The 11,590-nt window shown below is 36.7% G+C and overlaps 1 protein-coding gene across 7 annotated transcripts in view; it reads right to left on the bottom strand.

Moving 5' to 3' along the window:
• Window positions 1-3,072: 3,072 nt before the first annotated feature.
• The window catches only part of LOC307032096 (uncharacterized protein), a 30,471-nt gene continuing 21,953 nt past the window's right edge, over window positions 3,073-11,590 (bottom strand). Inside the window, exons 1-18 of one of the 7 annotated variants that reach the window (XM_079669819.1) lie at window positions 9,387-11,115; window positions 8,930-9,018; window positions 8,780-8,812; window positions 8,350-8,610; window positions 7,562-7,813; window positions 6,942-7,196; window positions 6,537-6,803; window positions 6,025-6,333; window positions 5,455-5,667; window positions 5,004-5,252; window positions 4,708-4,827; window positions 4,578-4,593; window positions 4,391-4,479; window positions 4,201-4,251; window positions 4,062-4,118; window positions 3,879-3,938; window positions 3,430-3,518; window positions 3,073-3,299 (exon numbers count right to left, since the gene is read on the bottom strand). In XM_079669819.1, coding sequence (XP_079525945.1) covers window positions 3,436-3,518; window positions 3,879-3,938; window positions 4,062-4,118; window positions 4,201-4,251; window positions 4,391-4,479; window positions 4,578-4,593; window positions 4,708-4,827; window positions 5,004-5,252; window positions 5,455-5,667; window positions 6,025-6,333; window positions 6,537-6,803; window positions 6,942-7,196; window positions 7,562-7,813; window positions 8,350-8,610; window positions 8,780-8,812; window positions 8,930-8,966 — 2,352 coding nt within the window. In that variant the 5' untranslated portion in view covers window positions 8,967-9,018; window positions 9,387-11,115 and the 3' untranslated portion in view covers window positions 3,073-3,299; window positions 3,430-3,435. Of the gene's footprint in view, window positions 3,300-3,429; window positions 3,519-3,878; window positions 3,939-4,061; window positions 4,119-4,200; window positions 4,252-4,390; window positions 4,480-4,577; window positions 4,594-4,707; window positions 4,828-5,003; window positions 5,253-5,454; window positions 5,668-6,024; window positions 6,334-6,536; window positions 6,804-6,941; window positions 7,197-7,561; window positions 8,202-8,349; window positions 8,611-8,779; window positions 8,813-8,929; window positions 11,116-11,590 lie in introns of those variants that run through there. The other 6 variants (XM_079669818.1, XM_079669821.1, XM_079669822.1 and 3 more) reach the window with 6 other exon arrangements.

Below are 11,590 nucleotides of genomic sequence, written 5' to 3'. Positions count from 1 at the left end.
TCAACCCTAAACGTTCGTTTTCAAAGATGTGCAACTCACCGAGTGGTTAGTGGTGTTCGTTGATGTTCCAAAACGAGTGTCTTAGCGAAATACAGTTTCTGTCGTGTTTAATTTGATAAATATCAAGCGCAAGTTAATAGCCTACTCGGTGAGGTATCTGAAAACATAGCTAGTTCCACAATAGCAAATAACACGGATGGAAACCAAATATTGCGCCGATATATTTAAAAAAAAACAACTACGAACACCACTTACCACTCGGTGAGTTGCTCATCTTTGAAAACGAATGTTTAGTGTTAATGTTTCATTCAAAACTTACCGTTCTTTGTGCAACTTCAAATGTCGAACGAAGTTCGAAGTTGTCGCGTCTCCGTCTGTAATCTTCGACCCGCATGTTTTACATACTGCAATTCTTTTTTTGTTGAGCACCTCATAATTTTTATACCCAAACGAAACTACCTTTGGTATCATTTTTGCCAACTGACGCGCGCATTTAGTTTGTTCCTCTTCATTGGTTGTCCCGTACTTTGATTGGTTGGATGCTGTCAGATCGAAACAACGTGGATCTAATTTGATTGGATGTCGTGCCGCACACAGGTGCAAAGAGAGAGAGACGTCCGTGTCAACATACTTTTTAATCTTTGCGTTCGAGGAAAGTAGCAAGTCTTTTCAAGTCAAAAGGGTCAAGTCCAAGTGAAGTCACGAGTCACTGATGTTAAAGTCCAAGTCGAGTTGCAAGTCTTTTTAGATTTTGTCAAGTCGAGTCTAAAGTCATCAAATTCATGACTCGAGTCTGACTCGAGTCCAAGTCATGTGACTCGAGTCCACAACTCTGCCATACTGCATATATTAGTATCAGGCTCTAATATCATCAAATGTACAACAAGATTAGAGCTACATAATCTGTATCAGACATGTAACAAATAATGTTGAAGTACAATGTTTTACACTAAATATAAGTACACAGAAAGTAAGTATCCAGTTGAATTGCAAAGCATTCAGCATGTTCCTAGAAAGGCCGTTATTAAAAAAAGGCTCTGTGCTATTTACACAAAAGCAGCAAATTCACTCAATTTCTGAAACAAGGATTTAGTTTTTCATGTTTTTATCCGCTCCATTGGTTCTGTCCATGAGGATGTCTTTATTGATCTGGAAGAAAACCAAAATAAATGATTATCATTGGGTCATTTCTGCTCATGTTACTGACTATTTTTGAATAAAACAATGTATGTTAAAGCCAACATTACTTAAAACATATTAACTAATAAATGGCTAATTGAACTTGGTCATGGTGGTATTACTTTGATCACTTACCTGATACAGTTAGATAGATGTTATTGCTTTCTTTGTTGAGCCCCTGTGCTGTAAAAAGCAATAGTATTCAACACTGTAGTCTATAGCTAGATCTTGTAATGGTCTGAACTTTTGTTTGCTGGGAGAGAAAACTTCTCCATGCTGGTTATGGATTGAGTAAAACCAGACTCTGTGTTTGCCTCCTGTAATGTCACACTTGAAGGTAACAGACTCTCCAGTGAAAAAAGTGGTCCAGTTTGGCTCAATGGTCAGCTCAGCATCTAGAAACCATCACAAGATACATAAAGTAAAATGTATTTTCTTTTTGTCAAAAATGGGGTGAAGCCTGCGAGCTAGTTCAGGCAGTCAACTCGAGCACTTGTGCTGCATTCATACATAACGCCCCTTGCCACTCTACAACCAACCAAACATAGTCTCCTTAATATGCCGCTCTATTTAACCTGCCAGATATCTCTCCATGCATTGCTTGCTGCTGCTATTGCTGCGTTCGTGCCCTGCTATTGCGTTCACATTTCTACCGCTGCTGTGTTTCATGTCGCTGCTGCTCGCCTGCCCCACCACCACCCCAGCTTCCACCACAGCTTCCACCTGTAGGCTCGGGGTTAGTTATTTAATCATCACTCATCGTGCTATGTATATCTGTGGAGTGATGAGGCCCGAGCCTAGACGCCAAACTCAACTATATGCTGCTTCTAATAAACATGTTAAAGAAACACGTGAGTCGTCTGACTGAACATTTGTAATAAATTGACAAAACGGAACACACAAAAAAGAGGATGTTGTTTGGAGAGTTACATAGGTAGAGTTTACTTTAGTTGGTATACAAAATGAAAGAAAATTGTATAATTACCTTGAGCTTGTACACGGTAGAGTAAATTCAGCACTGAAATAAGTATGAAACTACATCAGACATTATCAAACTGACAGAAATCAAATATATCATAACCTCAGGCATTTAAAAAGTTGAATCAATGGTAACTAAAACTGGAAAAGTACTCACAGAATAACCCCAGCGCACAGAGCAAAGTGTGTCCCATCTTCACATCGAACACTGACTCTCTGTCTCTTACACATACGTCCACTTTAACACTTGAAACAAATTGAGGAAGACTAACAGAGCACTGTGGGAGGAAATCTGATCTGATCTCAACATGAGCTCATTGGTATTTTACACATTTTCTAAGAATAACTAGTCTCTATTTCCTTCCTGTTTTACGTTGGCATGACTACTTCATGTTCATGCCATGCAGATACATTTTAACTTCACTCTCAAGATACCCCTTTAAAAGGCAGAGTAAATAGTCATTTTTGCTCAACTCATATCTCAGTAAAAATGGATGGCAGTGTTATACTTGTGTTTCACAGGCAGAGATATTTAACGCCAACAGTTAGATGGTTCATCGAGACAACTGCAGAACAATTGAACTTCTTTTCATTTTTTACCTGACCTGTATTGCAATTATAATTCTGATTATTTATCATGCATTAGTCTAAAAACACAAGACAAATGTCAGGATTATTTTGGTAAAATAGCCATCTTGTAAACCTCTAATATTAGATGTTTCTACTGCTTCATCACTATGGTAATAACAAGGGCAGATGATTCAAAGTGACACATTTTTGCTCACATCTCAGCTCTTGCACCTCTAAATTCCTTCTGTCTCCTCAAAGCATGACTATAGCTGGATCACCAAAATAAGACGGAGGATGATGAAGTAAATTAAACACCTTGTGAAAAGAAAAATCATGGAGAAGCACTTCAGTAAATAAAGTTTATTGATGCAAAACAAAGCTTGCTTTTCTTAAATACACCTAGATTAAAGCCATATGATGTCTTTTCTTTCAATGATTTGCAATTACTTTAACTGTACAAAATACTGTCTGATGAATGGAGAGCAAAGCTGAAAATAAGGTTTAATAAACAAAGGTTTAGTTTTGGTATGTTGTGTCCATTCGTCTTGTCCTTACAGAAGACATTGTTCGATCTGGAAAAAAAACCAAGAAAAAAGGGATTAAACTTTTTAAAGAATTAGGGTGTTTCATGACATATTACTCCCATTTACAACATATTTAACAATACATGAAATATATAGAGTGATTGATCTGAATACTTACATGATGTTAAGCTGCATCTTTACCAAGAGCTGTTCCTGGTTTGAGTTCAGAGTAAAGAGTTTCATCCGCTGGTGCAGGACTTGACTTCCCTATGAATTAAGAGATTATTATTATTTATTTTGTACAGTATTCCCCCCAGTTAAACATGAAAATATAGTGGTATACATTTTCCTCACAAGAGGGTAAAGTGATAGTTTGATAGAAGGAATTTGTCTTGGTGATTCACAACAGTTAAACCTGTACGGATACAGATGAATGAAAAGTAATATGTCCTGATGTTTAGTTCATGAATAGATAGAATTGTCAGAAAATAAACTTAACAAACATTGACAAAGTTATGTGTAGGATTTGAACATTGCTGACTTTGGCAACACCTTGTGGTAGATTTAAAAATGGCACACTAGCAGGCAGCACGTAACCCAACTAAAGCGAGTAGTATTTCATCATACCTGCAGCTGATGCCATCTGCACATGTGAGTAAACACAATCCTCCGGCTCATTTTTCTTCCCTGTTAGACGGATCAGGAGAAAGCATGAAAAAACTCAACTTTGCTTAATTTAGGCACTGCTAGCCTACAAAAGCACCTTGATTATTGTATGTTATTGTTACGACATAGAAATGAAATACTCACCCTTCTTAGAATTTTTGTTGAGCTCCACAACAGAATATATGACATCCGTGGATTCATCTGAAATGTACGATTTATTTAATATGTAAAAGAGTGAACCTTGAATTGTCATATTCCAGTATTTATATTTACTATACTGTACCATTTGCAGGTTCTCCGGGGCCTTTGATTGTTTCATAGAGACAAGCATTATCTGAAGAGAAATCAAAATCATATTAAAATCCCTCTATATGAACTCCTACATTTTTTAAAACAGCTAATGAGAAATGAAAAAGCAACTTGGTTAATAACGTTAACAATAAATTCAAAATGTATTAAGGATTCAGGCTGACCCTGGAGAACAGAAGCATATTCTCTTTGGTTAGTTTCGTCCTGGTTGATCATGTGGTCTGTAGCAGGGCTCTGATTGGTCCTCCGAGATCTGGTGGACAAAACACATGTAGTAAATGAAGTGGATTTATTAAGGAACATATGACTGCTGTCATGTTCATAATAAAAGAAATAGAGTGTTGTACCAACCTGCTATAGCATGAATCTGTTAAAAAAAAAAGTAATACTATATTATTTTGCATTGGGAAAGTGCTCTACTGTTAAAACAGTGCATGTTATTACAACATAGCCAATCTTATTTCAGAAGAAGATATCTCACCTTTTGACTTTCTGTATAAATACAGGAACAGCAGCAGGAGAATAATCAGTAACACTCCACAAAGCAGCCCAACGATCAGAAGAATGGGAAATTTAGAGTCTTCTCCATGCCCGCACGCTGCTATTATAAGTAATCATTATTAATAGTATATCTCTAACACTTTCCTGTAATAGATTACATTTATAAAACCTTTTTCTGTTACACAAACACAGTTGAATTCAGATAAAACTAAGCTTTCTTCATCTCAGACTGTAACACAGCTTACAAAAAAGGAAGGGTTTTTAAATCATACTCACATTTTACTGACACCCAACTCTCTGGTGACGTCCAACCATCTGAATCTCTCTGTTTACATTTATAAAAGCCTTCATCTGACTTTGACACTGCAGAGATGGTCAGCTCGCTTCTGGTATCGTTCTGGATGAGTTTGTCATTTTTATAGAAATCCACATTAGAAATGGTTCCTGTCTTGAACTTGCAGCTAAGAGTGACAGGAAGTCCCTCAGCCACAGGAAGGACAGGGCTCACCAGGATAATATCACCATCTGAAAAGAAATCAAAGAATATAAAGGCTTTGTCAGAGACATCAGCTTTTGCAGATTTAATACGTTTAGGCACAACTGGTCTAGCTGAAATGTCAGGTAGATGTATGAGGACAATAAAACACACAGAATATTATCTTTGATCTTAGAGAGAAGTACCCAGTAGAAGTGATGTTGACTGCATTACTGAACTCTGCTGACTCACACCAGAACACTCCACTAACCCAACCTCTGGTTATTGTGCATGTGGATCCAGTCATTGTCCCCCAGGAAGAACAGGGAAGAAGGTTGCCAGATTTCGTAAACCTCCTCACTCTCCACTCAGTGGAGTTTCCCTCACAGCTCAGTGACACAGACGATTCTGTGAAGTGCTGCACACTGTCAGGACTCACTGTGAGAGACGCTGCTGAATTCAAATCTGAAATACACAAAGACAATGCATGGGTACAGCAACACCTCTAGTTAAAATCCCCTAACAAGGCAGAAAGAGCTTAAACAAGCCTAACAAGTGAAGGTTTAATCTATGCATATACTGCCTTTGTTGAAAGTAAAACTTAATTGGGGTTGTTGGTTTTATGTTGCATGTAAAAAGCAGTAATTCCAAAAGTCACCATTACCAATAAAATGTTGACCATTGAAAAGATGAAGGGGGGCAAACTACAGTAGGAGGAAAACAAAATAGAAAGGTACCAGTTTCTCCAGACCAGACAAACTTGTATTAACAAATGTTTTGCCCTCATGGTGGTGCACACAAAAAAAGGAAGAACGAACTGACCTCCAGACCAGAGCAATGCAGCACTGCTATGCCAACTGTAAACCACTGGATCTCCTCTTCCTGCTCTGCACACATATCCTGCTGTGTGTGTTTGTCCATCAATGATGAAGAGATCCTGTTCAGTCCCATTCTCGCTGCCAGGTAGCAGCTCATAGCTGAAGCTGTAGGAGTAGTATGACTTTTGGGGAACAGCCTTATACCAGTAGAAGCTCCAGCCAGCAGAAGGATGATCAACACTGCAGTTCAGAGTTACTGAGGCTCCAGGACTCGGCCATGATGGAGACACAGTGAGGACAGGCAGAGGTGTGTCTGTTGGAAAGTGATTTTATGATGTATAATTGGTGGGTAACAAACACTCCTTGCATCCTACATATTTTCTACAAACATGTAAAACAAATGTGAAGGTGCACTATCCTTTAATATAATAACCAACATATTATAGATATGTTTATATAGTACCTATAGCAAAACAAAGTCTAATAATGATGAAACCCATATGACATACGACTTACTGTCAGATACTTTCAATGTGAGGACACCACTCCGATGCGTTGAAGGCATTTCACCTTTCAGTCTGCCCTTACACCAGTAGTTTCCACTTCGTGAGGTCAGAGTATATTTAGGGTCAGATGTCGGAGGTGTTTTTGACCCTGGTGTCGTCCATATATAATCCCACTCATAGTCTCCTCCATCCTTAATCTCACATGTCAGAGTGATCGTTTCTCCAGAGTATATCTCAGGCCAGTTGGGTCGCAGGGTCACAACAGCCCGGTTTGTGACTGATAGAGGAAGAAGCACAAAATACTAAATTTAAAAAATCAAACAAATATACATTTGTTAGCAACCTTCTTAATCCTTACTTTCAAATATTATAATTTATATTTTCTGTATGGCATAATATTTAATGTTTTAATTACCGACTGCATCGCTGTACTCTGTGTAGTAAACAGGGTTTCCTCTTCCTCCTCTGCACCAGTAGACGCCTCCTCGTGAGACACTGATTCGGTCATTTCTGAGGAAAACAACATCTTGTGTCTTCAGGGGTTCAGAGGCTTTCTCTTTGTTGTACCAGAAGTATCTCCAACCAGAAGCTGATGTTGGTCCTACAGAGCAAGTTAGAGTCACATTGCCCCCTCCTGGAAATATGTCTCTCAGCTGGGCCTTTGGTTTTGCTGTTTAATGTAGAATAAAGGTACAAATGTTTACAAACTGTTAGTTATTGTATCTGTAAATAAGCCTAGCTTGTCAAATAATACAAATGTATAATATATGTTATCCAGCAATCTTCGTAATATTCAATCACTGTGTACGTTATAATGAAAATATAGAGAAATAACTATGCTTATATTTATATTTATAACCACTGAAGTAGTAGGTTAACCTTGAGTAGAAACGCACATAAAACGGGGTGAACATTTAAAAAGCCTTTGTTTCTTTGTTCATTGTCCTGTGTTTCTAAGATTAGGCAGATAATATAATTATGTTTCATTTTGGGATTACTAAATGTCTGAAGCTTTTAGGTATATAAACTACTTACTTTCTGTTCTCAGTTTTATTGGTTCAGATTCTTCATTGCCAAATGTACAACTGTAAGAGCTCCCGTCTGAAATTACTTGAACGGTGTTTTTTGTCATTAATGGTGACTGGTGGTTTCTGTCCGTTGTGATTAATGATCCGTCTCTGTAGAAGGCAGCATTCTCCTCTGTCTGAATACGATGCCGACAGAGCAGAGTCACTGATTCTCCTTCAAACAAAGTGGACGCAGGACTTTCCAGGATCACGATTCTGTCTGTTTCACACAAATGCTTCCTTGTTTTAGTAAAACAGCTCGATTAATACAACATTAGTACAACAAATACTTCCAGTTATGAATACATTTTCACATTTCATGAAAAAGGAATACATTTTTACTGCACTTTTTGATAAATTACTGTTAAACTAATACACCTTAATGTGCTTCTCGAATATATATATATTGGTCTTTCTTCATAATTTGTCACAATTAATAAAGTATAACAAGGTTTGTTGGTAAAGTATTATCTTTATGTAAATGCTTTGATGTAAGAAGCTGATCCCTGTCCGTCTTTTTGTTCTTATTTTAGTACTCTTGATTTTGTGATAACACAAAGCACAGGATTGTAGAGTATACTTCACCTGCCTATACAGCATCAGTGGAGCTGTTCAAACGTTAAAACATTTAAATAATTTAAACTTTACATATTAGAACTTGTCCAAACTGCGTGTTCATATCAATATCAATATCATAAATAAATAAAAAATGCTTTTAATGAACTTGGTCATGGTGGTATTACTTTGATCACTTACCTGATACAGTTAGATAGATTTTATTGCTTCTTTTTGTTGATCCCCCGTTCTGAAACAAGCACTGGTATTCACCACTGTAGCCTGAAGTTAGAGGTTGTAATGTTCTGAAGTTTTGTTTGCTGGGAGAGAAAACTTCTCGATGTTGGTTGTGGATTGAGTAATACCAGTCGCTGTCTTTGCCTTCTGTAATGTCACAATTGAAGGTAACAGACTCTCCGGTAAAAAAAGTGGTCCAGTTTGGCTCAATGGTCAGCACAGCATCTAGAAACCATCACAAGATACATGAAGTAAAATGTATTTTCTTTTTGTCAAAACATTTATAATAAATTGACAAAATGAAGCACACAAAAAAGAGGATGTTGTTTGGAGAGTTAAATAGGTAGAGTTTACTTTAGTTGGTAAAAAAAAAGAAAGAACATTGTATAATCACCTTGAGCTTGTCCACGGTAAAGTAAATTCAGCACTGAAACAAGTATGAAACTAAATCAGACATTATCAAACTGACAGAAATCAAATGTGTCATCACATCAGGCAGTTAAAAAGTTGTATCAATGGCAATTAAAACATTCAAAGTACTCACAGAAAAACACCAGTAGAGAGAGCAAAGTGTGTCCCATCTTCACATCAAACGCTGATAATCTGCTCCTCTGTTTATGAGAAATCCTTCTACTTTGTGTAAATAGAAAGATCGAAACTTCAGCATGAAGAGAAATCAGGAACTACAGAGAAACAAATGCAATGTAATATTGGAAAAGGAAGTTTTTTTTTTAACTTTACACAGTCTGAGCTTCCTTCCCGTTTAGACAAAGCTCACACAACTGAACAGCTTTTAACACCACATTTTTTTATCCTCTAATGATGAAGAGAGATAAGCTTTTAAAATATCATTCCTGATGTAGATAAGATCATCCTGTCGGCTCGTGCTTCTGCACAAATGGTCAGTAATTATTGATGCTTCTCTAAAGACTGCTGCATGAAGTCAAAAAGTGTTCTTTCTAGAAATAATTAAGTGATCAAATTGAATGTTTCATACTCACTTTATAATCCATGGGCCTTCTCACCAATATTTCATATGAACATGTGTGTGTAACAGCTTTAACCAAATAGTTGAACTGCAGTGCTGGAGTGTTCTGGAGGAATTCAAGTTTAAGTTTAGAAACAACCTCACCCACAGGAAGTCTCACCTAGTCTCTCTACCAGAAGTGATGTGAAGAGAGACAAAGTCCTGCCCCCTCCTCGAGATAGACTCGATCTACTTTAAGGGGGCATAATTCCATATCATTCATAATAAAGCAATCATTTGAATACAGAAAATATGTTTTGGCTAGGCGCAACATTGAATCACAACAATTGTACATAGATAACTTCATTTAATAATGATCGAAATAACTAAATACCACAACACTTCAGTAGCTGTGAAGTTTTAAATGTGGAAGGTAGACAAAAATTGGAAGCTTCCACTTCCATGCATCAGAGCAAAGCTAAGGAAGTGAACCGTAAGCAGTCAATTGTTTAGTTATTAGTTAGGGAGTTACATTTACATGGCATTAGACCCTGCTGCCAGACTTCAGAAGGACTATTTGTGTAGAGTAGGTAAAGCATCAGATAAAGTAGTTTGATACCACCTTGTGGTCATATATCGAAAGAAAGCTTCAAATAGAACTGCTCAGTGACTGGAGAACAAGTAAAATAGAATATTCTCAGTAAAACATACATAAATTGGACAAATTAATGTTGGTTGTAGTGCGTCAGTAGATTCCCTTCTTCTATCTCTCTACATAGAGAATACTGTATGTTTACCCATGGACAATGTAGGAACAAAGTACCATCTATTCACATTTTGAAATCATACAAGATAATTAAGTGTAAGTACTAGCAGAAAACATATTGTTTATTAAGTGCATTAATGGTTTTGGTTAAAAAATTGTATTTTAATGACAATAACAGGTTTGAAAAATACAAAATGTTCTGCATTGTTTTCCTCCTGGACAGGCTTTACTGCTTTGATAGAATTGAAAGCATGAAATAAAGATAAGGCTTGTGGGTTGTTGTTTCTCTTTTGGTGACAAGCGTATGAGAAATTCCATCATGTTTTAGTTATTTTGGATAATCTGCTTCAGAATACACAATACAGATCGTTTGTATTATTAAAGATGAACTCGTAACATAATACAAGTTGTATTTATTCATACAAAACAAATAACGTGCCCCAAAAATCTGAAACTAAAGAAATGCACTGTACAGAAGGTGTGTGCTTCAGTTCCTTTGAATCTGAACATCTTGTTTGACCTATTGGTGGCGCTGTGACTTCAGATGTTTTGGCTTTTGCAAGAGACTACTTCTGCAGATAAATTAAAGGCATTAGATAATTTGTTGGCACCCTGTGGTAGCATCTAGTAAGAATCATTCACTGAACAGTTCATGCAGGTATAATTGCATTCAGGTTTTATTAATAATATATGTGTGTGTCCACTGTGTGCATCTACAGTGCTAAAGCATGTGTCCATCCTGCATATATTAGTATCTGGCTCTAATATCACCAAATGTACAACAAGATTAGAGATACATAATCTGTATCAGATATGTAACAAATAATGTTGTAGTACAATGTTTTACATTAAATATAAGTACACAGAAAGTAAGCCTACAGTTGAATTGCAAAGCATTCAGCATGTTCCTAGAAAGGCCATTATTAAAAAGGCTCTGAGCTATTTACACAAAAGCAGCAAATACACTCAATTTCTGAAAAAGGATTTAGTTTTTCATGTTTTTATCCGTTCCATTGGTTCTGTCCATGAGGATGTCTGTATTGATCTGGAAGAAAACCAAAATTAGTTATTAGCATTGGGTACTTTCTGCTCATGGTACTGTTTTTGAATACAACAATGTATGGTAATGCCAACTAATTTGTGTGTGAACATATTTACATTTGTCATTTATTAGTTACGATGTTTTAAGTAATGTTTCATTAAACCAAAACATGTCTGGAAAACAACATGCTGTTTATAAGAACAACATGAAAATGCACAAAAAGTGTAAAAGCTTTATTTGGTGGATTTGATCATTGCTGAAACTGGGAAGCAGCACAGCACATTATAAAAGCTTTTAGTATATTAATATGTACATGTATTAAAGTGTTTTGACTTTACCTGCAGCCACGTTTGAGTAAAGGCTCTCTTCTGGTTCATTACTGGCACCTGTTAGAAGGATTAAAATAATGTATCAAAGGACAATTCCTGTA

This window comes from Notothenia rossii (genome assembly GCF_949606895.1).
Source record: "Notothenia rossii genome assembly, chromosome: 3".
NCBI classification, from domain to species: domain Eukaryota; kingdom Metazoa; phylum Chordata; class Actinopteri; order Perciformes; family Nototheniidae; genus Notothenia; species Notothenia rossii.
Note: the sequence above shows the minus strand (reverse complement) of the source record. Positions and strands in the feature narration are given on the sequence as shown.